This window comes from Lithobates pipiens, unplaced genomic scaffold (genome assembly GCF_037356315.1).
Source record: "Lithobates pipiens isolate NorthernLeopardFrog02 unplaced genomic scaffold, aLitPip1_a1.2 Scaffold_8, whole genome shotgun sequence".
Lineage (NCBI taxonomy): Eukaryota > Metazoa > Chordata > Amphibia > Anura > Ranidae > Lithobates > Lithobates pipiens.
In genome coordinates, this window is record NW_027507903.1 from 492,387,078 (window position 1) to 492,410,000 (window position 22,923).

Here is a 22,923-nt window from a genome sequence, read left to right on the forward strand (position 1 = left end):
CACTCAACTTATTTGGTTGACCATTTCGAGGCCTGTTCTGAGTGGAACCTATCCTGTTAAACCGCTGTATGGTCTTGGCCACCGTGCTGCAGCTCAGTTTCAGGGTTTGGACATTTTCACTTAGGGGTGTACTCACTTTTGTTGCCATTGGTTTAGACATTAATGACTGTGTGTTGAGTTATTTTGAGGGGACAGCAAATTTACACTGTTATACAAGCAGTACACTCACTATTTTACATTGTAGCTTCAGTGTTGTCACATGAAAAGATATAATAAAATATGTACAAAAATGTGAGGGATGTACTTACTTTTGTCAGATACTGTACATATACAGTACCATATAGGGGTGGATTAGCCTGTCAAAGGATTTGTACTTCTGTTCATCCACTATTGAGATTTCCTAGCTCTGTCATACAGCACAGCTCTGTTTTGCAATGGAGGAACCTAATTTTAATCTGACACAGTTAGCTAAAGTGGTTTTAAGGGATCAAGTTTTTTTACCTTCATGCATTCTATGTGTTGCACCCTCTAGTGTGCTAGAGTAGTTAGTGTTAGATTTTTGTCAGTGTAGGTAGAATGTTTTGGCTTGTTTTATTCTGGGTCAGGATGCGTGACTCGTGAAGGCTGGTATGAGTCAGCAGGCAGCATCTCTGGTACTTACTTCCCCCTACTTCTGGAACTTGTGAGACACTTCCAGAAGAATGGGAGGGAGGTTAGGAGGATCTGCCTGGAGTATTCCTGAGGGCCCTGACCAATCCCCAACAGATGGGTTGGCAGGGGGCAGGCCACCTCAAATACTCAGGGTCATCCCAGCAGGACAGGAGAGTTCAGGTGGAAGCTGGAGATGGAGACCCTTGAGAGTAGCCCCCTAGTCTGGGGGGTGGGGGCTGACCTCAGGTCTGGAGCTCAGGTGCTGGAGAGACCTTCTACAACATGGAAAAACCCTTCCTGGATGCATGGGAGCAGGTGTGAGGACAGCAGGAGCCAGTGAGCAAGTCCGGGAGGTCTTCTTCAAGGAGAAGACAGCTGGGTGTGAGTGAGACAGTCGGGGAGGACTGCCCGGAGTTACTTCTGGGTATCGCGGCTCCGGAACTGTGATTGGCTGGAGCCACGATGACGTCGTTGGTAACAACACACTCACTGAAGCAAACGGCACGTATGTGCCATTGCTTCAGTGCACATATGCCGATGACGTTGGCACAGGCAGATACAGGGGATATCTCCTAAACTGTGTAGGTTTAGGAGATTCCAGGGTAGCTACAGGTAAGCCTTATTTAGGAGATATCCGGGGTAGCTACAGGTAAGCCTTATTATAGGCTTACCTGTAGCAAAAAGTGGATTGTAAGGGTTTACAACCACTTTAATATCACTTTAACACCTACAGGTCTTGTCACTCCCCCAGCCTGTGACTGGACAGTAAAAGGAGAAGTAGCAGACTACTGAGGTCATATCTCTGTCACTCTGCTCTCTTCTCCTATCCGTGTGTCCCTTATTAGCACACAAGCACTGCAGCACATCTGACTGACTCCTTTTTCTGCTTCCTCCCCCTACCCTCTCTGCTGTACAGGGATTGGAAAAGGCAGACAAGCCAAAATCCAATACTTACATTGCTTGTATTAACAAATGACTGTATATATATATATATATATATATATATATATATATATATATATATAGAATCATATATTAATAAATACATAGCTGTGTTAATTTGTATCTGGAGCTCAGCTGTGAATTTAATTTCTCATTCTTTTAATCACATTTGCAGGAGACGCAAGAGCTGCGAGCCCAGGTTGCCCAGTCACAAGTACTTGTGTTGCAGTTGGAAGATAAGTTGCGTTCTATTAGCCGAGGAGGCCCGGCGCTGGTGGAGGCAGTACAGAGAATACAAGAGGCCAGTGAGGCTGAAGTAAAGCGACTACAAAGTGAAACAGAAAGTGTTTATAACCAGAATGTAAGTGTATTAAAAGCCTGTAGAGTGGGAAGGTATGTAATGAATGTATAATGATGCATGATTTGCATATAAATATGTGATATAGTGCTGGGATAGATTCTGCCATCTGTCCGCACTTCAATTTAGAATGGTAAGGGTAAGGCTGACTATAAATGGTTCATATAAAGATGCTGTGCGTTTTTGATTAGTGGGGGTGGAGTTGCTGTGCTAGAAGCAATTAGCTCCTCAGGATGTCAGTTATGATATTTGGAATGTCTCCGCGCCTGGAGCTGAAATTTCTGTTTTCTGAGAAGGGAAGGATGGAGTATCATTCGGTGTAGCCTCAGAAAGATGGTGCGTGCCATTGTTTAATAGGATTGAACAGATATCCTCTAATAAATATATAATCATCTATGGCTAGCCTAAAACCCAGTACACACAATGAGATTATCGGACAAATGATCATCTGTTTTTTTTTTTTTTTTTGCACGCTAGTCTCCATATAGAAAGCGACCAGATTATGTTAAGTTATGTAATGTATTCATATTGTATTCTTGGACGCAAAGTGTACTAATTAAATGAAAATGGTATCAATGGTATCTGGTATCATATGAGAATTTTTTTTATGTTTGTCCATTCGGAAAATTCCAAACGAAAGCTGTGTACGAACGATCAGATTATTGCACGATTGCAGGTGGTTGGTTTTCTCACCGTGTGTATGAGGCTTTATATACACATCTAGACCCCTTTCACACTGAGTCGGTTTTCAGGTTTTTTAATGCTAGAAATGGTCTCTTAACGCCTAAAAACTGCCTACCATTAATTTCAGTGTGTCTTTTCACACTGGGGCGGTGCGCTTGCGGGACGTTAGGGAAAGTCCTGCAAGCAGCATCTTTGGGGTGGTTTGGGAGCGCTGTATACAGCCCTGCCCATTGAAATTAATGGGCAGCACTGTATACAGCTTCCAGAAAGCGCTTCAGAAGGGCCACAACATGGGTGCTTTTAACCCCTTCTTCGGCTGCTAGTTAAAAGCATGTTAACGGCTGAAAGATGCCTCCTAAACAGTGCTAAAATGAGCAGCGCTTTAGCGCTAACGCGGCCGCAGCTCAGTGTGAGAGGGGCCTTAGAAGGAGGGGGTACATGTCAACCTGAACCAGCCGTCTTCTTCATAGCTGTTGTCAGATCCACCATGGCAAGAGGGGAGCGGGGCAGGTTAGATCTCATAACTATGGTTAGAATGCACTTATCACATACACGGTGGAGGAGCCGCAAGAGAAAAGGACATCTACTTTTACACCTCCCGCTCAGCATCCCTGGTAAAGGGAATAGGTGGTGCAAGGGTACGGACACAAGTGCCTCGTAGTTCTTGCCAGAAACTGGTACAGGTAGATGTGTGTATATGAGCCAGTTAGCACTAAGTAGCTTTCCCTCAGGAGATAAGAAAGAAGACTGGAAACAGGCATAACAGGCCAGAACTCCTCAACACAGTGGTTACAAGCACAGGAATAGCGGCTAGGTGGTAGACTGCCACAAAAACTGTGACTTCTGTGTAGACATGAGTGTTGTCTGAGAGAATGCAGGGTGGAGATGACTGTGACACAGAAAGCCAAGACTGGTGCCAAGCCAGGCAAGCTGAGTCAGCAACTGCCAATCAGATCAAGTACAATAACATAGGCAAAAAGCATAATTGGGGTTTAGGTCAGGGTCGGTAACAGATGAGCAGGTCAGAAACAGGAGGAGTAGGCAAAAGCATATCTACTGTACGTGCACGCTGAGGTGTGTAGAGGTGGATATCAGAGGCAGGTCAAGGCAAGCCAGGCTGGTAACGGGTAGTCAGGTACAGTGTCACAGATTTCACAGGAACACCGTAGACAAGACAGCACCGGTTGTGTACAGTTGTTTAATTGAAATAATAGCCTATTTGGCAATAGCATTAGTGACTGGTGCACATGCACATTCTTGTGCGCACATGCTTGCACTCTATCACAGAGCGCTAAAGATCTGTAAAAAAAACAAGATGATCTTCTTCAAAGCAGTATTGAACCAAAAGGTAACATTTTTTTTATATTGCAGCTTAGAAAATTCTTCTATATGATGGCTGTTTTAGATTTCTTTTTTTAAGACTTTCTTCTATTTTCATCTGTTGATCTGACCAGTCTGTTGTTTTTCAAAAGAACAAGCTATCTTGCAGATGCTGATCAGTTACAGGCATGAAACATACCATTACCAATGACAGGGGTGTTTACAGTGATCATATTTTATTCATTTATGTAAAACTTTTATCCCAAAAGGAAAAGGAAACTGTTTGCTGTTAAAGTGTTAGCTTGAGTTTGGCTTCAAATTGTTAGTGCATTTAAATCTGCTAGCACATCTGAAGCCTTGTACACACCATCAGGTTTTCGTCAGGGAGTCATGTGAAGACAGACTGTTGGCCTAAAATCCGACCGTTAGTATGCTCCATCAGACAATTGTTGTCCAACTTTCCGCCAATAAATGCTGGATGGCAGGCTAGTAAATTTTCGGCGGACAACGGTCTGTTGTCAGATTTTCCTATCGTCTGTACACAAGACCGTCACACAAAAGTTGAAAGTACAAACACGCATACTTAGGCCGCGTACACACGGGCGGACTGTTCGTCCAACTTTGTCCGCTGAACAGTGTTTCAGCGGACAGTCCGCTCGTGTGTTGGCTTCAGCGGACAGTTTCAGCGGACAGTCTGACGAACAAAGTTTTTCGGAATTTCCGTAAGACTGTCCGCTGAAACTTGGTTTGAGCGAACAGTCCGCTCGTGTGTAGGCTTGTTCGGCAAACTAAGTCTCGCGCATGCTCAGAAAGAATTTACACGGCGAAGGTTGCATTGCAGTGTATCGGACGCCGAATTTCTCGTCCCGTCGTACGTGCCGTTCACGTCATCGCGCAAGTTTTCAGCGGACTGTTCGTTCGTCGTGTGTGGTCAAGTCCGCTCATGCTAATTTTGAGCGGACTGTTTGTCAAACTGTTTGACGAACAAAGTTGGGCGAACAGTCCGCCCGTGTGTACGCGGCCTTAGAATCAATGCTCACCAAACACAACATTAGCAGAAGGTGCCCAAAGGGTTGTGCTCAAGAGCTGAAATTCCTCGTAGTACGTCACTACTTTCGTGTTTGTTGGCCGACAGTTGTGTACCGTTTGTTTGCAAGACACACGCCCCTCAGACAAAAGTCTGACGCTTTGTTGGCCGATAATCTGATCGTGTGTACGAGGCTTAACACTCCCCTTCCCCCAGACTGACAATGCTGCTGTTCAAAGGCATCTCCGTTGCTCCTTCATCCAGAGTGGGGACGCTCTAATACAGGAGGTGTATTACTGGCCAGATTACCTGTCTGCATGTAAAATAAATTGAAAACACTCAATGCTATTTTAGATGTAACAACTATTTTAATGTTCAATGTGATTATACAATTAATGTCAAAACACCACTGGATAAGTAACATCAACAGGTTAATCTTAGCCCCTGTACACACGGTCGGAGATTTCCACAACCATTTTGTCCTTTGGATCTTGTCCGAAACTGTTGCATACACACGGTCGGACAAAGTTGGCGAAAAATCCGATCTTTCAGAACGTGATGACGTAATTTCGTAACGATGGGACTACATTCAGGCTAGTAGCCAATAGCTTTGATGTAGGAATTTGATCTGAGCATGCGTGGCACTTGGTCCGATAAAAATTCTCTACACATGATCGGAGTATGTCCGATGGGCCCAGTTGGTCGGGAAATATTTCCAACATGTTGGAAAATTGGGTCCGACGGATATTCCGATGGAATCAGTCCGATGCATACCACACACAGTCGGATTATCCGACGACACGGTCCGATAGGACACATTCCGACGGATTCTCCGACTGTGTATACAAGGGCTTAGGTGTCCAGTGCTACTGATCCATTATCAACGTGGAAAAAAATACAAGCTATTTATTGCAGAAGAGACATTTTGTCAAAGAAAGAGCATGGAGGGTGGGTAATGCCCTGGGGAGCATGTACCAATGCAAAGTACATTTTTCAAAATTCTATTTGGCTGGGAGCAGTGATATTATTTAGGCACTGATGTTTTCAAAGGAATAAAAAGTGTTTTATTTTCCTTGCTGACTTCTTATAAAAAAATTTAAAAATGTACACAGACCCCCCCCCCCACAAGTTCCCTGAAAATACACGTCTGAACTGTCATTGGCAGTTGAAAAGAAGGGGCGGGGATAGTGGTGGCCATGTGCCCATATTTAGGCAATGATGTCACCCTCTATCCCCACCCCTTTTCTTACATGGTTGAGGGTTCCTGGCCATATAAGCCACGGGCTGGGTGACATCAGTGGTTGGTAGGGACACGGTGTGACCTGCTGCTTCATTAGCAATCATTAACAGCCAGAAGTTGTGTTGTTAGTCCACACCAAATGTTCATAGATCGGTTGAACATCCAAACAGCGCATATTCGGTCTGGACTTATGTTCAGGCCCAACACTAATCTCTTTTCTACCGACACGGGACCTCGTGGATGTTGGACTGTTGGAGAGGAGGTAAGTACAAATATTGCGGACTTTAGTTCCACTGAAAGTTGGTAATACTATTGACGGACTGCATCATATACTGTATGTAATTTTATTTTCACCCATACTTCAACTTTAAACCTATTCTTCTGCATGCTGCTTTTCACACACCTTGGCAGAAATATATTTCACAATGACAGGTACATAGGTTGGCATATGAATTACCATTTTGATAGGTTCATGGGTTGCACTGTGCTCCCCTCTGGAGGAGAGTCAATTATTTATATATGTCAGCGTATGAACAGCCCTTCCCTATAGACTGACAGTTGAGCTGCTAATTTTAGCTGTCTTTCGTTTCCCATGAATCTGAGTTATGTAATCGGGTTTGTGTCACAGAAAGGCAGGGTTAGCACTTCCTAATGGGAGATGAAATGTGCAACTTTATTGTGCTCTGTGCTGCTGCTTAATAGATGGAGACCATTAACCACTTAAGGACCGAGCCTCTTTCTGAGATTTGTTGTTTACAAGTTAAAACATTTTTTTTGCTAGAAAATTACTTAGAACCCCCAAACATTATACATATTTATGTTGCAATACTTTCTATCACACCGTATTAAAAGCGTACTTTTTTTGTGGAAAAAATACACTTTTTTGAATTAAAAAATAAGACCACAGTAAAGTTAGTCCATTTTTTTTATATGTTATTATTAATGTTATCTAAAGTAAATTGATACCCAACATGTCACGCTTTAGTATGGCGCCCGCTCGTGGAATGGCAACAAACTTTTATCCTTAAAAATCTCCATAGGTGACGTTTAAAAAATTCTACAGGTTGCATGTTTTGAGTTGCAGAGGAGGTCTAGGGCTAAAATGATTGTTCTCACTCTGCTGATCGTGGCGATACCTTACATGTGTGGTTTGAACACTGTTTTCATATGCGGCGCTACTCATGTATGCGTTCGCTTCTGCGTGCAAGCTCGGCCGGACAGAGTGCATTTAAAAAAAAAAAAAATCTTATTCATTTTACCTTTTTATTTTACATTTTTTCACTTTTATTCCTATTACAAGTAATATAAACATCACTTGTAATAGAAAAAAAAAGCATGACAGGACCTCTCAAATATGAGATCTGGGGTCAAAAAGGCCTCAGATGTCATATTTACACTACAATAAAAAAAATAAATACATTTTGTCATTTGAAAAAAGAAAAATGTCCCTTTAAGAGCTATGGGCGGAAGTGACATTTTGACGTCGCTTCCGCCCTGCAATGGTATGGAGACGGGTGGGGGCCATCTTCCCCTCACTCGTCTCCATACCCAGCCAGCAGCAGGACCCGATTGCCTCTGCTGCTGCCGGCAGCTACGGTAAGCGGTGGAGGGCGGCGGAGGGCACCGCAGAGTGGCGGGAGGGGGGCCCTTTCCTGCCACCAATAAAAGTGATCTTGCAGCAAATCCGCTGCAGAGACCACTATTATCGGAAACCGGACCGGCAGTTGAAGAAGAGGATACCAGGGTTATAGTAGCTAGCTGCTGCCATAACAAAGATATCCCTAGTCAAAGTTAGGACATATATCGGCGTGCGGCAGTCCAAAAGTGGTTAAGGAAAAGAACAGGGAAATGGAAGAAGATGCCAATTTCGCCAACACACCTCCCTCACTGTGCAAATGTATCTATTATAGGAAAAGATCTATCTGAAGGACAGTGTGACTGTTTTTAGACAGCATATTCACCTTTTATTCCATCAGTGTCCCATTGGGAAGACTTCTCTTCATTTCCTGTCCTATAGGCAGGGCCGTCTTTAACCACTTCCCGACCAGCGCACGACGATGTACGTCGACAAAATGGCACGGGCAGGCATATTGGCGTACAGGTACGTCCAATATTCAATGCAGCCCTGCCAGCGGGAGCGCGCCGCCGGCGGCGCGCACCCGCGCTGGTCGGGACCCCCTTGAGTCCGGCATCCCCGCGATCGTCTCACGGAGCGGCCGAATGGAGGAAATGCTGTGTAAACAGCATTTTTCCATTCTGCCTAGCAACTAGTGACACTGATCTCTGCTCCATGTGATTGGAGCAGAGATCAGTGTTCACTAAATGAAAGCCCAACCCCCCCACAGTTAGTAACACACCCCTAGGAACACTTAACCCCTACACTGCCACCCACTGGTTAACCCCTTCACTGCCAGTGTCATTTACACAGGAATCACTGCATTTATGTAGCAGTGATTACTGTATAAATGACAATGGTCCCAAAAATGTGTCAAAAATGTCCGATGGGTCCCCCACAATGTCGCAGTCACAATAAAAATTGCTGATCGCCGCCATTACTAGTAAAAAAAAAATAATAAAAAATTATTAATAAAAATGCTATAAAACTATCCCTATTTTGTAAACGCTATAACTTTTGCGCAAACCAATCAATAATCGCTTATTGCGATTTTTTTTACCAAAAATATGTAGAAGAATACGTATCGGCCTAAACTGAGGGAAAAAAATGTTTTTTTATATATTTTGGGGGGGGGTGGGGGTAAAAAAAAAAAAAAAAAAACGAAAATAATGTGGTTGCATACTGTAAGTGTGCACATCCTCTTATAACTGGGGATTAGGGATGAGCCGAACACCCCCCTGTTCGGTTCGCACCAGAACCTGCGAACAGACCTAAACTTCGTGTGAACTTTAGAACCCTATTAAAGTCTATGGGACTCGAACGTTCACAATCTAAAGTGCTCATTTTAAAGGGTAATATGCAGGTTACTGTCCTAAAAAGTGTTTGGGGACCTGGGTCCTGCCCCAGGGGACATGGATCAATGCAAAAAAAAGTTTTAAAAACGGCCATTTTTTCAGGAGCAGTGATTTTAATAATGATTAATGTGAAACAATAAAAGTGTAATATTCCTTTAAATTTCGTAGCTGGGGGGTATCTATACTATGCCTGTGAAGGGGCGCATGTTTCTGCTGCTTAGAACTGTCCCTGCACAAAGTGTCATTTGTGCAGGAAAAAAAGTCTTTTAAAATCACTTGCGGGTATTGTCGGGTCCCGTAATACAGAGAACACTCAATGTGAATGAATGAATTGTCGGCTAATGCAGAGAACAGTCATTGAGTGTTCTCTGTATTACGGGACCCGACAATAGCCGCAAGTGATTTTAAAAGACTTTTTTTCCTGCACAAATGACACTTTGTGCAGGGACAGTTCTAAGCAGCAGAAACATGCGCCCCTTCACAGGCATACTATAGATACCCCCCAGCTACGAAATTTAAAGGAATATTACACTTTTATTGTTTCACTTTAATCATTATTAAAATCACTGCTCCTGAAAAAACGGCCGTTTTTAAAACTTTTTTTTGCATTGATCCATGTCCCCTGGGGCAGGACCCGGGTCCCCAAACATTTTTTAGGACAGTAACCTGCATATTACCCTTTAAAATTAGCACTTTAGATTTCTCCCATAGACTTGTATAGGGTGTTCCGGCTTTTCGAATTTGCTGCGAACAGCCCAAATTGTTCACTGTTCGCTGAACAGGCGAACAGGCAATGTTCGAGTAGAACATGAGTTCGACTCGAACTCGAAGCTCATCCCTACTGGGGATGTAGCTGTGTTCAGAATTAAGCAATCACATTCAAACTCAAGTTAAATAGGAGTCAGTACATACTTGCTATCATTTAAAATCCCACTAATTAACCCCAAATAAAGTTCAGCAGTTCTAGTAGGTCTTTTCTGACATTTTCTTAGTCGCATCCTACAGCAAAAGCCATGGTCCGCAGAGAGCTTCCAAAGCATCAGAGGAATCTCATTGTTAAAAGGTATCAGTCAGGAGAAAGGTACAAAAGAATTTCCAAGGCATTTGAGATACCATGGAAAACAGTGAAGACAGTCCTCATCAAGTGGAGAAAATATGGCACAACAGTGACATTACCAAGAACTGCATGTGCCTCCAAAATTTATGAACAGACGAGAAGAAAACTGGTCAGGGAGGCTGACAAGAGGCCTACAGCAACATTAAAGGAACTGCAGGAATATCTGTCAAGTACTGGCTGTGTGGTACATGTGACAACAATCTCCCATATTCTTCATATGTCCGGGCTATGGTGTAGACTGGCAATACGGAAGCCTTTGTTTACGAAAAAAAACATCCAAGCCGCTGCCCCAAGTAAATTTTGCAAAAACACATCTGAAGTCTCCCAAAAGCATGTGCGAAAATGTGCTATGGTCTGTTGAAACTAAGGTTGAACTTTTTGGTCATAATTCCAAAAGAGATGTTTGGCGCAAAAAAACACTACACATCACCAATACAACACCATACACACCGTCAAGAATGGTGGTGGTAACATCATGCTTTGGGGCTGTTTTTCTTCAGCTGGAACAAGGGCCTTAGTCAAGGTAGAGGGAATTATGAATTGTTCCAAATACCAATCAATATTGGCACAAAACCTTTAGCCTTTTGCTAGAAAGCTGAACAAAGAGAGGAACTCCATCTTTCAGCGTGACAATGACCAAAGCATATATCCAAATCAACAAAGGAATGGCTTCACCAGAAGAAGATTAAAGTTTTGGAATGGCCCAGCCAGAGCCCAGACCTGAATCTGATTGAAAATCTGTGGGGTGATCTGAAGAGGGCTGTGCACAGGAGATGCCCCCACAATCTGCAAAGAAGAGTGGACAAATATTGCCAAGTCAAGATGTGCAATGCTGATAGACTCATACCAAAAAAGTAGAGTGCTGTAATAAAATCAACAAAGTGTTAGTTTAAGGGTGTGCACACTTATGCAACCATATTATTTAAGTTTTTTGTTTTTACTTCCCTTCACCTACATGATTTCAGTTTGTTGCTCAACTGAGTTGTACATGTAGCCAAGTCCCGAGCCTCTCCAGGCCTAATGGTGACCTCCAGAGTTAGCTTCTTCCACAATCTCCTTTTTAGATCTTCACTCAACCGAGCTCCCAGTCTATCACTTAGACCGGCTGATCCACTGCAACTGGATCCCCTAAACTCTTCCAATATTCTCACTGAGTATCTTCCTCAAGTGTCGCCCCCATGTCCCTGCTGGCTCCCTAGCTTGGCACTCACAGAAACTCTTCAAAATTCACCCCACTGGCCTGATCAGTCCCTGGCTTGGCACACAATAATACTCTGCAAGCATCACCCCCACTGGCTGGGTCCCTGGCTTGACATCTGCTGAAGTTTTCCAATCCTTCACCGTCCCCGGTTGGTGAGAATACTGCTCAGGTACTTCCTTCGGCTACTCACAGTAGTCCCTCGTAACAAGGTGGATTGGCCCTTAGTGGTGACCCCTTCCCCTCTACCTACGTCCATGGCAGGTTCTCCGTCCGGTGGAACCGTAATGTTTTTTTGGACTGCAAGCCGCAATCCCAACCCTACGCTACTCTTTTGCTTCTGGATAAGCCCTCAGATACGTCACTACACTACGTCACTACACTACACTACACTACACATCACCAATACAACACCATACACACCGTCAAGAATGGTGGTGGTAACATCATGCTTTGGGGCTGTTTTTCTTCAGCTGGAACAAGGGCCTTAGTCAAGGTAGAGGGAATTATGAATTGTTCCAAATACCAATCAATATTGGCACAAAACCTTTAGCCTTTTGCTAGAAAGCTGAACAAAGAGAGGAACTCCATCTTTCAGCGTGACAATGACCAAAAGCAGATATCCAAATCAACAAAGGAATGGCTTCACCAGAAGAAGATTAACATTTTGGAATGGCCCAGCCAGAGCCCAGACCTGAATCTGATTGAAAATCTGTGGGGTGATCTGAAGAGGGCTGTGCACAGGAGATGCCCCCACAATCTGCAAAGAAGAGTGGGCAAATATTGCCAAGTCAAGATGTGCAATGCTGATAGACTCATACCAAAAAAGTAGAGTGCTGTAATAAAATCAACAAAGTGTTAGTTTAAGGGTGTGCACACTTATGCAACCATATTATTTAAGTTTTTTGTTTTTACTTCCCTTCACCTACATGATTTCAGTTTGTTGCTCAACTGAGTTGTACATGTAGCCAAGTCCCGAGCCTCTCCAGGCCTAATGGTGACCTCCAGAGTTAGCTTCTTCCACAATCTCCTTTTTAGATCTTCACTCAACCGAGCTCCCAGTCTATCACTTAGACCGGCTGATCCACTGCAACTGGATCCCCTAAACTCTTCCAATATTCTCACTGAGTATCTTCCTCAAGTGTCGCCCCCATGTCCCTGCTGGGTCCCTAGCTTGGCACTCACAGAAACTCTTCAAAATTCACCCCACTGGCCTGATCAGTCCCTGGCTTGGCACACAATAATACTCTGCAAGCATCACCCCCACTGGCTGGGTCCCTGGCTTGACATCTGCTGAAGTTTCCCAATCCTTCACCGTCCCCGGTTGGTGAGAATACTGCTCAGGTACTTCCTTCGGCTACTCACAGTAGTCCCTCGTAACAAGGTGGATTGGCCCTTAGTGGTGACAGCTTCCCCTCTACCTACGTCCATGGCAGGTTCTCCGTCCGGTGGAACCGTAATGTTTTTTTGGACTGCAAGCCGCAATCCCAACCCTACGCTACTCTTTTGCTTCTGGATAAGCCCTCAGATAGCCTAGCAGCCAGATGTCCCCAGGATAGGCCTCAGGTCTCTGTCTAGCAGCCCGGAGCAATATGACACACGTCCACTCAGACAACTGTCCAGGTAGCACAGAACCCTGATCACCTGACTCCACTCAAATAAATAGGTCCTCTCAGCAGGCCAAGGGACCCAAGAAAATCCCTGCCCATTACATACATTCCTAATCTGTCCTTGCAATGCCCTTGTCTTATCTAATGTCACCAGAACTAGCCACCTAGCGACAGAAGGCAACTATCAGTTGGCAGATAAATTTAAGAGCAACCCTGCCTAAACATCAGGGTGCTACATACAGTTTATAGGTCATATTAAAGGTGGAAAAAGTTCTGAAATTATTTATTGTAACTAATTTTTTTACATGACAAAAACCTGACATTTTAAGAAGGGTGTGTACAGGGCCGTTTTTAAGGCAGGGAAAAAGGGGCAGCTGCCCTGGGCCCTGTCATTGTTGTGGGGCCCAAAGCAGCTGCCTCATACTTGCCAACTATCCTGGTTTAAATTCCCTCGGCCCTTGAGGTTTTAGTCCTGTGCTGTGTCCCAATATCTCAGTGTGAAGTGCTGTTACTAATGCTGTCCAGCTCTGCCCTATTGTTGTGTACAGATGACCCTGTGTTTACATGTAAATTACCAGCATTCATATGTAAATAGCGGCTGCATTCATATGTAAATAGCGGCGACCGGCAGCATTGATATGTATATCATGCCTCCCTGAGGTCATATACACAGTAACCTCTAGCAACCAATCAACAAGCAGAAATCATGTGCTGTAACCTCTAGTAACTAATCAGTGAGCCGTAATGTGTAGTGTAACCTCTAGCAACCAGTCAGTGAGCGGTAATGATACACTGTAACCTCTGGCAACCAATCGCAATCGCTGCCTGATCTGATTCAGTAAACTGGATTTGTGTCTAGCTGCTATTTATTGTATGTCTCAGAGCAGGTGGAGAGCAAAACTGCATGGGGGGGGGGGGGGGGGGCAAGAAAAGTTTTGCCCAGGGTCCAATCAATATTAACCACTTGCCACCCACCATATAGCAAAACGACGGTGGCAAAGTGGTTTTAATATCCTGACCGGATGTCATATGACGTGATCAGGATATTAAGCCGCTGCACGCCGCCTCGGTAAAGAGTCTCTGACGGAGACTCTTTACCATGTGATCAGCCGGGTCCAATCACGGCTGATCACAGTGTAAATAGGAAGAGCCGGCTTTTCATCACTTGCGTCAGACGCGAGTAGAGGAGAGACGATCGCCTGCTTCTCTGACAGGGGGGATCTGTGCTGATCGATTATCAGCACAGCCCCCCCCCCCTGAGGATGCCCTCACTGGACCACCAGGGATGCCACCAGACCACCAGGGATGCCCAGAAACAGGTATGCCCCCCTAGACCACCAGGGATGCCAGTCAGTGCCCACAATGGATGCCAATCAATGCCCATAATGGATGCCAATCAGTGCCCACAATGGGCATCACTGATTGGCATGCATTATTGTTTGGCACTGATTGGCATCCATCCCTATACAATACTGTACACTACAATGCCCATCTGTGCCACCTATCAGTGCCCATCCATGCCACCTATCAATGCCCATTTATGCTGCCTATCAGTGCCCATCCATGCCCATCCATGCTGTCTATCAGTGCCCATCCATGCCGCCTATCAGTGCCCACCCATGCCACCTATCAGTGCCCATCCATGCCTATCCGTGCCGCCCATCCATGCCACCTATCCGTGACAATCTGTGCCACCTATCAGTGCCTATTTGTGCCACCTATCAGTGTCTATCTGTTTCGCATATCAGTGCCATCTATCAGTGCCACCTATCAGTGCCACTTCATTGATGCCACATCATTGGTGCCCATCAGTGCCGCCTTATCAGTGCCAGTCACTGCGGCCCCATCAGTGCCCATCAGTGAAGGAGAAAACTTACTTATTTACAAAGTTTTGTAACTGAAACAAAAAAATTTTTTCTAAATTTTCAGCCTTTTTTTTATTTGTTTAGCGGAAAATAAAAATCCCAGAGGTGATCAAATACCACCAAAAGAAAGCTCTATTTGTGGGAACAAAATGATAAAAATTTAGCTTGGGTACGGTGTAGCATGACCGCGCAATTGTCATTCAAGGTGCGACAGAGCTGAAAGCTCAAAATTTGTCTGGGCAGGAAGGTGTATAAGTGCCCGGTACTGAAGTGGTTAAAGACGGCCCTGGGTGTGTAGACTTTTTATATCCACTGTATACATTATCCATGTAAATTACAAGTCTCAGATAATATACCCAGGTGAAGCAAAGAAGGAAGCTGCACCTTCTGGGAGAAGACAGTGATTATTGCTAGCAGCTATAAGACCCCTTTTACACGGAAGGCACTTTTTAGGTGTTTTAGTGCTAAAAATAACACCTCTAAAGTGCCTTAAGAGGGCCTCTCAAGCCTCCGCAGTGTGAAAGCCAGAGTGCTGCTTTCACACTGGGGCAGGGCGCTTGCAGGACCAAAAAAGTCCTGTGAGCAGCGCCTTTGGGACAGTGCGGGAGCGGTGTATATACCGCTTCTAAAATCCCCCTGTCATTGAAATCAATGGCCAGCATTGCAAAGCTTTTAACCCTTGTTACCCCTTCTTTGGGGCTAAAAGCGCCCCTCTCCTGCCCGCACAGCACCGGTAAAGCGCTGCTAAAACTAGCAGCAATTTACCGCTGACGTGGCCTGTGCCCCAGTGGGAAAGGGCTCTAAAAGCCGCTAGTGATAATAGCAGGTAAAACTCAGCATGCTGGTTGTACCCAAGCTCCTCGATTGATCAACTTGGTACATTCAGCCTGCTTTTCACTGCAAAGCTCAATGAGGAGAGCTCTGAGCCCTGACTGGTGGAAAGGGGCACACCCACTCCTCACAGTACACAAGGAACATGCACAGGTGTCAGTCACAGTCTGTGTGTTGGAGCTCTCCTACCCTTTACCAATTATCTCTTGAAGTCAGGAAAAGCTGGCAGAAGTGACACATCCAGATAACGAAGAAATAAGGCAGCAGAGAGAAAACACACTTAGTGCATTGGATAGAAAAAATTACACGGTATACCGTGTTTCCCCGAAAATAAACCCGGGTCTTATATTACTTTTGGCAACCAAAAACACAGTAGGGCTTATTTTCGGGGTAGGGCTTGCCATTTAAAAGGCTGTCTTCTCTTACACTCTCCCTCCCTGCCTGTCAGGAATCCTCAGTGTGAACATAGTAAAAGTGGTTGTAAAATGCTAGAATCCTCTCTATTACAGTAGTATATTATGTAAAAGGTGTGTGTTTCTATATTCTAATTGTGTCAAATACCTTCTGATAGCTGCTTTCCCTGCTCGGAGCACTGCAGAGGGAGGGGGGCCTGAGATCCCTCCCCTGACAGCTGGGAGAAGGGGAGAGCAGCGGGGGATCAGCTGAGCGCTGCTCAGCGATTCAATGGCCCACGAGAGCTCCTGATCCGAGCACTGCAGAAGTGAGGGGAGGGGGCAAGAAGAGAGCAGCAGAAGATCAGCTGTGTGCCGCTCTGTGCTTCCGCGACCCACTGGAGTGCTCTTCCCCAATCCGAGCACTGTGGGGGGGGGGGAGCTCCCCCGCTAAAAGCTGGGAGGAGAGGAGGAGAGCAGCGGGAGATCAGCTAAGCAACGAGTGGTGCTGTACCGAAGGTATTTTACACAATTAGATTACTGAAACACACACCTTTTACATTATATACTACTGTAATAGAGAGGAGTCTAGCAGTTTACAACCACTTTAAACTAGGGTTTATTTTTGGGGTAGGGCTTATATTGCAGCCCTCTCCGAATATCACCCTAGGTCTTATTTTCAGGGTAGTTCTTACTTTCGGGGAAATACGGTAGAAGGTTATGCTTAGTTCATATGTCACGTCTGAGGTTTACAACCATTTTAAGTTAGTTAAAAATAAAAGTTTATTGCAATGTGTAAGAATAGCACATTGTACCCCTGTTAATCACACCGCAGCGTGCATGTGTATTAGCCTTCAGGCTGGTCTGAACCAACACCAATGCAATTCTGTTCCAATGCTGGATGGAATATAACAAAAGGTGTATTTTCAATCAATTTTCCTCACATTATATAGCTTTGGTAAATGTAAATGAGATTTTACAGGGATTGTACATTTAGGTTGTAGAGCGTATGACAACTCTTACACGAACAGTACTGAGCATGAGAAACTGACGCTAGGTCCACTTTAAATAAAAAAAAAAAAAACGTATTAATGTGTGCTTGCAAAATAAAATCGTTTCTACATATACTTTACAATTAGATATGTCCATGGGGGCAGCCATTATTGCTCCTTACATATTCAGACTAGGTTTCCTGTTTTGTATTGCAGCGCAGTGTTTGTGCTCTTGTGTTTTGCTCTCGCAGTGCTTTTCTTTTCTTCTGCTCAGGCCGACTGCAAACAACATAATCTTTATGCGGCTTGTTGTGTCATTGACATAAAAATTAATCGGATGCGCTCTTGCATCGTCAGCTGGGAAAACCCGCACTTGCATTGAACGGCAGCAGCTCCCTGTTTTATACGAGGTATTGTGCTCTTCACAAGGTGCTGCAACAGATGGTGTCACAGTCGGAGAGAGAGACTGCAGTCTGATGGCGTGAAACAGCAAAATCTGAACCCAGTTCAAGAGAAATGAAAATAGGAATGGGCTATAGTAACCAGCATTCCACTATGATATTAGAAAATGGCATACGTTTTAAAAGTTAAAGTGGTTGTAACCCTAAAATAAAAAAGAGATCCCGTTCCCTTATAGAAGATTAAACTTCACAGTGCTTGTGTTGTCTAATCTGTCCCTCTCTAAGCTGTAAAAAATCTGGTGGATCCTGCCTGTTCCTTAAAGTGGTTGTAAACTCTGTGAGAAAACAAAAAAAAAACAACCTGCAAGACAAAGGCATAATGAGCTAGTATGCATCGCATACTAGCTCATTATGAAATACTTATCTTTTAACGTAGCTGTGATGGGTGACATGTCTCCGGAATAATATTTCTGGGTTTCCGGGCTCCGGCACTGTGATTGGCTGGAGCCGCGATTACTTCACTCCCACACATGCGCGCGGGAGCCGCCAGTAACGGCACAGAAGCTGAAGAAACGGCACAAAAGAGCCGTTTCTTAAGTGTTCCGACATCGTGTAAGTTGTTTTTATCGACCTACTGTTCAGGGGCGGACTGACCATTGGGTTACTCGGGCACTGCCCAAGGGCCCTATGCCACTAGTGGGCCCCATCAGGGTTGCCGGCCTCAGTAAAACCAGGGATAGTATGTAAAAATTTGTTTTTTTTTTACATCTGTCTCTGAAATGTCCCTTACCGACATCCTTTTTGGTCTAAAAATCCCAGGATTATAGCTGCCCCACCTCTCCAGTACCTTGTGTGTTTGTGTATACTGTGTGGCGCCATAATCTCTGATTGCCTGGGGGCCCCATAATCTCCTATTGCCCGGGGGCCCCATGAGTTGTCAGTCTGCCCCTGCTACTGTATATGTACCAATACCTGTAAATACCTTATCTCAGCTCTTTTATGGCCGCTCACATAACCGCCATCCACTCTTCTTCCCCATCTAAGGGCTACAGCAGGAGGGGCTGAGCGGGCTGCAAAGTGGTCACGTGACCTGCACCACTGACGATCTTGGCCCCACCATTCCCGCTGTAGCCCTTAGATCAGGAGAAGGAGAAGTCACGTGACTGGCCATAAAAGATCTGAGATAAGGTGTTTACAGGCATCATTTTATACAAACATTTCCACAAGCGTAGGACAGATTGATAGAACAGAGGGGCTGGCAGTAATATTTCTTTACTTTTACAACCACTTTAAATAGGGCCTACCCCAATGACAATGGCCCACATGTGGCTATCTCTGTATTCACTTATATTCTCGTATTACTTAATGTTGGACAAATTACATTTTCAACCTACCTGATTGAAATTTACTGGCAAAGTTTTACTGGCACAGCAAAGTTTTTACTGGCATTTTCAAAAGTTACAAAATTACAGTTTTAAATGCAAATTTCAGTATTTAGGCTACAAACACTTACAATATGCAATAGGATTTAAGGTAGATATTAAGGCAAAAAAAAATATTTCTTATTTTATTTTCAATATAGTAAGTAAGTAACTCAGGGATAGGACTCAGGAGGGCAAGAAATTAGAATGGGCGGCACACACATGAAATTGAATCTCACAGTGACACTGGCAGCATTATGCAGCAGCACAGATGATGATAACACCTCCCCTCCTAAGTCACAGTGACAGTCTCTCTCCATGCCAGTTAGTGCCTTCATTCCACTCCAGTCCAAACAGCACTGACAGTTTCGCTCCCGGCTTACCTTGCTCCCATCCTGCAGACTCGCACAGGAGGCTCTGGCTACTCTACTCGCCTCTCTTGGACTATGACATCACATGACACACTCAGACTTGCCCCCCCCCCCCAGCCAGCACTACCTGAAAACACTGTAGCGGGCACTCGGATGGTCTTGCACAGTTCTGAGCTGAGTGTCACAGCCATATGCTTTACTGGCAACCTTTTCCTGTCACTGGTTGCCTGTAAAAATACTGACGATTGACAACACTGTGCCAGTTGATGTTATTATTGTGTTCTAAGGGCTTATTCAGCTGCATAAAACACAGCCATGCTGGTGTGCGTTGTGCTATGATCAGGGCAGGACTTACCATTGGGCTTAACTGGGCTCAAGCCCATGGGCCCCACCCAATAAGGGGCCCCGCCAAGATACATAGCCGAGTGTACCCGGCTCGGCTCCACTCACAGTTATACCCAGTCCTGCCCTATGATGGACGTACCACAGGGACTGGGCGTGACTGTGAGCCGAGACGAGTACACGCGACTACTATCGGCTCCGCTCGGGACTGCGGGAGGGCCCGAGAGCCCCCGAGATACACAGGACTCTGTATCTCGGCAGCGCCATTTTTAAACTTCAAGACTGCGATGACAAGCCTGCAAAAGACAAGGCTGCAGATGGACACTGATAAGGCTGCATTGATGGGCATTTAAATGTAATTTTTTCCTTAAACTTCCCTCCTAAAAGTTTTATCCTTAAAATTCCCTCCTAAACTTGGGGTGCTTGTTATATGCCAGCACGTGTTATACGCCGATAAATATGGTAATGTATAGAAGGTAGAGCCCGAAAGTGACTCAAGCCCAGGGGCCCTCGCCACCCTAAGTCCTGCCCTGGCTACGATTCATTGTTAACGTGCAAGGCAGTACGTTTCAACTTCTATGGATCTCAATGCATGAAAGATCATTGAGTTGCATTATAGCATGTTGGAACACTCTGTGCAAAAATGAAACCTGTCCTATTTTTTTTTCTCAGCACACACAAATGAAGAGTGTTGGCGTCAACAGAAATAATAGGACATAAGGAAAATTGCCTTGTCTATGTGTGGGGTCATATGCGTCCCAACAGAGCTCCAGTCTTAAGTGATTACGATTGAAGATTGCTACTTCTTCTTGCCTTGTACTGTATAATCCTTTATTGATTCAATAAGATCCTGTTTTCATGGGAAAAAAACAAGTGAAGGGCAAGGTAAAATAGAACTGATTGAATTAAAAGGAAAATACTTGATCATTTTGAATAATACACGATAATGATGATATTTTTTCCTAGATTTTTGCGGTTTTCTTCCACACTCCAAAGACATGCTGGTAGGTAAATTGGCCCCAGTATGTGCATGTATGAGTGTGAGTTAGGGACCTTAGATTGTAAGCTCCTAGAGGGCAGTGACTGATGTGAGTGTACAATATATATGTAAAAGTGATGTGTAAATTGACATTAAATAAAAAATATATTGATTAGATCACCCTTTACTAAAGTCTTAGGGCCAATTCACACCACATGCAGTCCAGTGTGTTTGTTTTCTGCATGGAACGTAGGTTATATGGTTTCCAATGGCATAGTTCACACTTCACACTAGTGCAGTCAGTTCCAGGGCTTTCCAGTTCTAGAAAAAAAGTAGAACGTGCTGCATTTTTCCCGCACTGGACTGTACTGGAACGCATTAAAACACATCAAATACACACTGGAATGCATAAAAAATGCATCAGAAAAGCACTGGACCCTAGTACAGTGAACAAAAAAAAAAAACAGGAAAAAAGAAGAAAAAAAGCATATGGAATGCATCTGAAAATGCATCTAAAACGCACCAGAACGTGCCAAAAACATGTTAAAAAGGGGCATGGAAAAATACATCTGGAATGAATCTGGAGTGCGTTTCTGTGGTGGGAACCAGTCCTTAAAGGGGAAATTAATTCAGTTGAAACTGAACAAAAAAGATGGTTTGAGGAATCTCTGTCCCCATTAGGACATTGTATTCTGACAGCGGGACTGATCAGAATACAGTGCTGCAGCCAATGATCAACAAACGTTTTCTAGTTTATCCTGTCTAACAATTGACTCCTATGGAACGGGGATAGCAACACATGGATCGAAATTCGGCTGGTCCCTGCTGAACCGGTTGAATTTTTGTGCGTCTATAGCCAGCTTTACACAGCAATGGCAGAATTTAAAAGATAAACTGCCTTTTCTCACTCTATTCTAAAATGCTCTGATCTTTAATCATATATGAAAGACTTATTTTCAGGAGGAGATTGTTCTTATTTATAAAGGATAGTGTATCCAAGAACAAAAATATAAAATATTAAAGTTTACCAGTTTACCAACCAAGTTGATTGTACAATCCTCTTTAGATCTACTATCAGCGTATTGCACAGACTTTTCTGAAGCTCATTTGGCTGTACTTTTCCAGTTTGTTCTGCACTCCTGTAACCCGTTTTCAGCAGACAGCGGGCTGAAGGGTCAGCATGCCTCAAAAGCTTACACTAGGTTTTATTTAGTTAGTTAAATTGTATTACTCTAAATATCAACTTCTAATACAGCACCAGTACCATAAAGGGTCAGTGCTCAGGATTAGTTAAAAAACAAAACAGTTGCCTTTGACACCTGGGACAATTCACTGTTATAGCATTACAGATTCAGAGTATTTTTGATCCACCATTAAAAAAAGTTGTATCATGTGTTTATGTTAATTTAACAGCATCTAATCTCATCTGTCCACTGATAACCCCTAATAGAATATCCCTTCTAACACAGCTTAGCCCACCAGTGACACAAACCAGCCATGTTTTATCAAAGTCATCAAAGAAATGGCTTACATCTTGCTGATAAGTAAACAAGCCAAGACTGGGCTCAGCGGGGATGTTCCCTTCTTCTGCTTACTGTTATCATTTCAAATTCTTATTTTTAGTTCAGTTCCCACGAGAGACCATGTCTGCATGGAGTGTGTCTTCCCATTATTGTGCAGGTTCCCTTTAGCTGGCTCTTTCCTTAACGCAAAGACGTATCTGGTAGGTTAACTAACCTTGGACCATGTGATAGTGTATAAGTGTATTAAATTAGTGGGGACTCATGTCAATACCTGACATACTCAGAATGGATTTTTTTTGGTATTATAAGAAACAATATAATAAATAATAGGACCATTACGGGTTAAGTATAACGAATATTGCAAGATTTGTATTTTGGTAGAGTTAAGCAATGGTGGATCCGTCTAGAAAGTATTTATTAGGCAGAAGACCTCATTTTATCTAGGAAAACTTTTCACTTGAGTTGACATTTTTTATCACTAATGCCACGTACACACGCCCGGACTTTCCGGCAGACTAGGTCCAACGGAATCAGTCCGTCGGACAATCCGATCATGTGGGACTAATCCGATAGTTTTTCATATTAAAAATCCGATGGACCTAGAAATAGAACATGTTTCAAATCTGTCCGATGGACTCAATTCCTATCGGGAAAACCATTCATCTGTATGCTGGTCCGACGGACCAAAT

At 44.1% G+C, this 22,923-nt stretch overlaps 1 protein-coding gene across 3 annotated transcripts in view; it reads left to right on the forward strand.

Annotated features, from left to right (window-relative positions):
- The window catches only part of LMNTD1 (lamin tail domain containing 1), a 213,294-nt gene that overhangs the window by 55,283 nt on the left and 135,088 nt on the right, over positions 1-22,923 (forward strand). For all 3 annotated transcript variants that reach the window (XM_077469094.1, XM_077469095.1, XM_077469096.1), the window contains exon 6: positions 1,769-1,954. In XM_077469094.1, the coding sequence (XP_077325220.1) occupies positions 1,769-1,954 (186 nt within the window). The remainder of the gene's footprint in view (positions 1-1,768; positions 1,955-22,923) is intronic.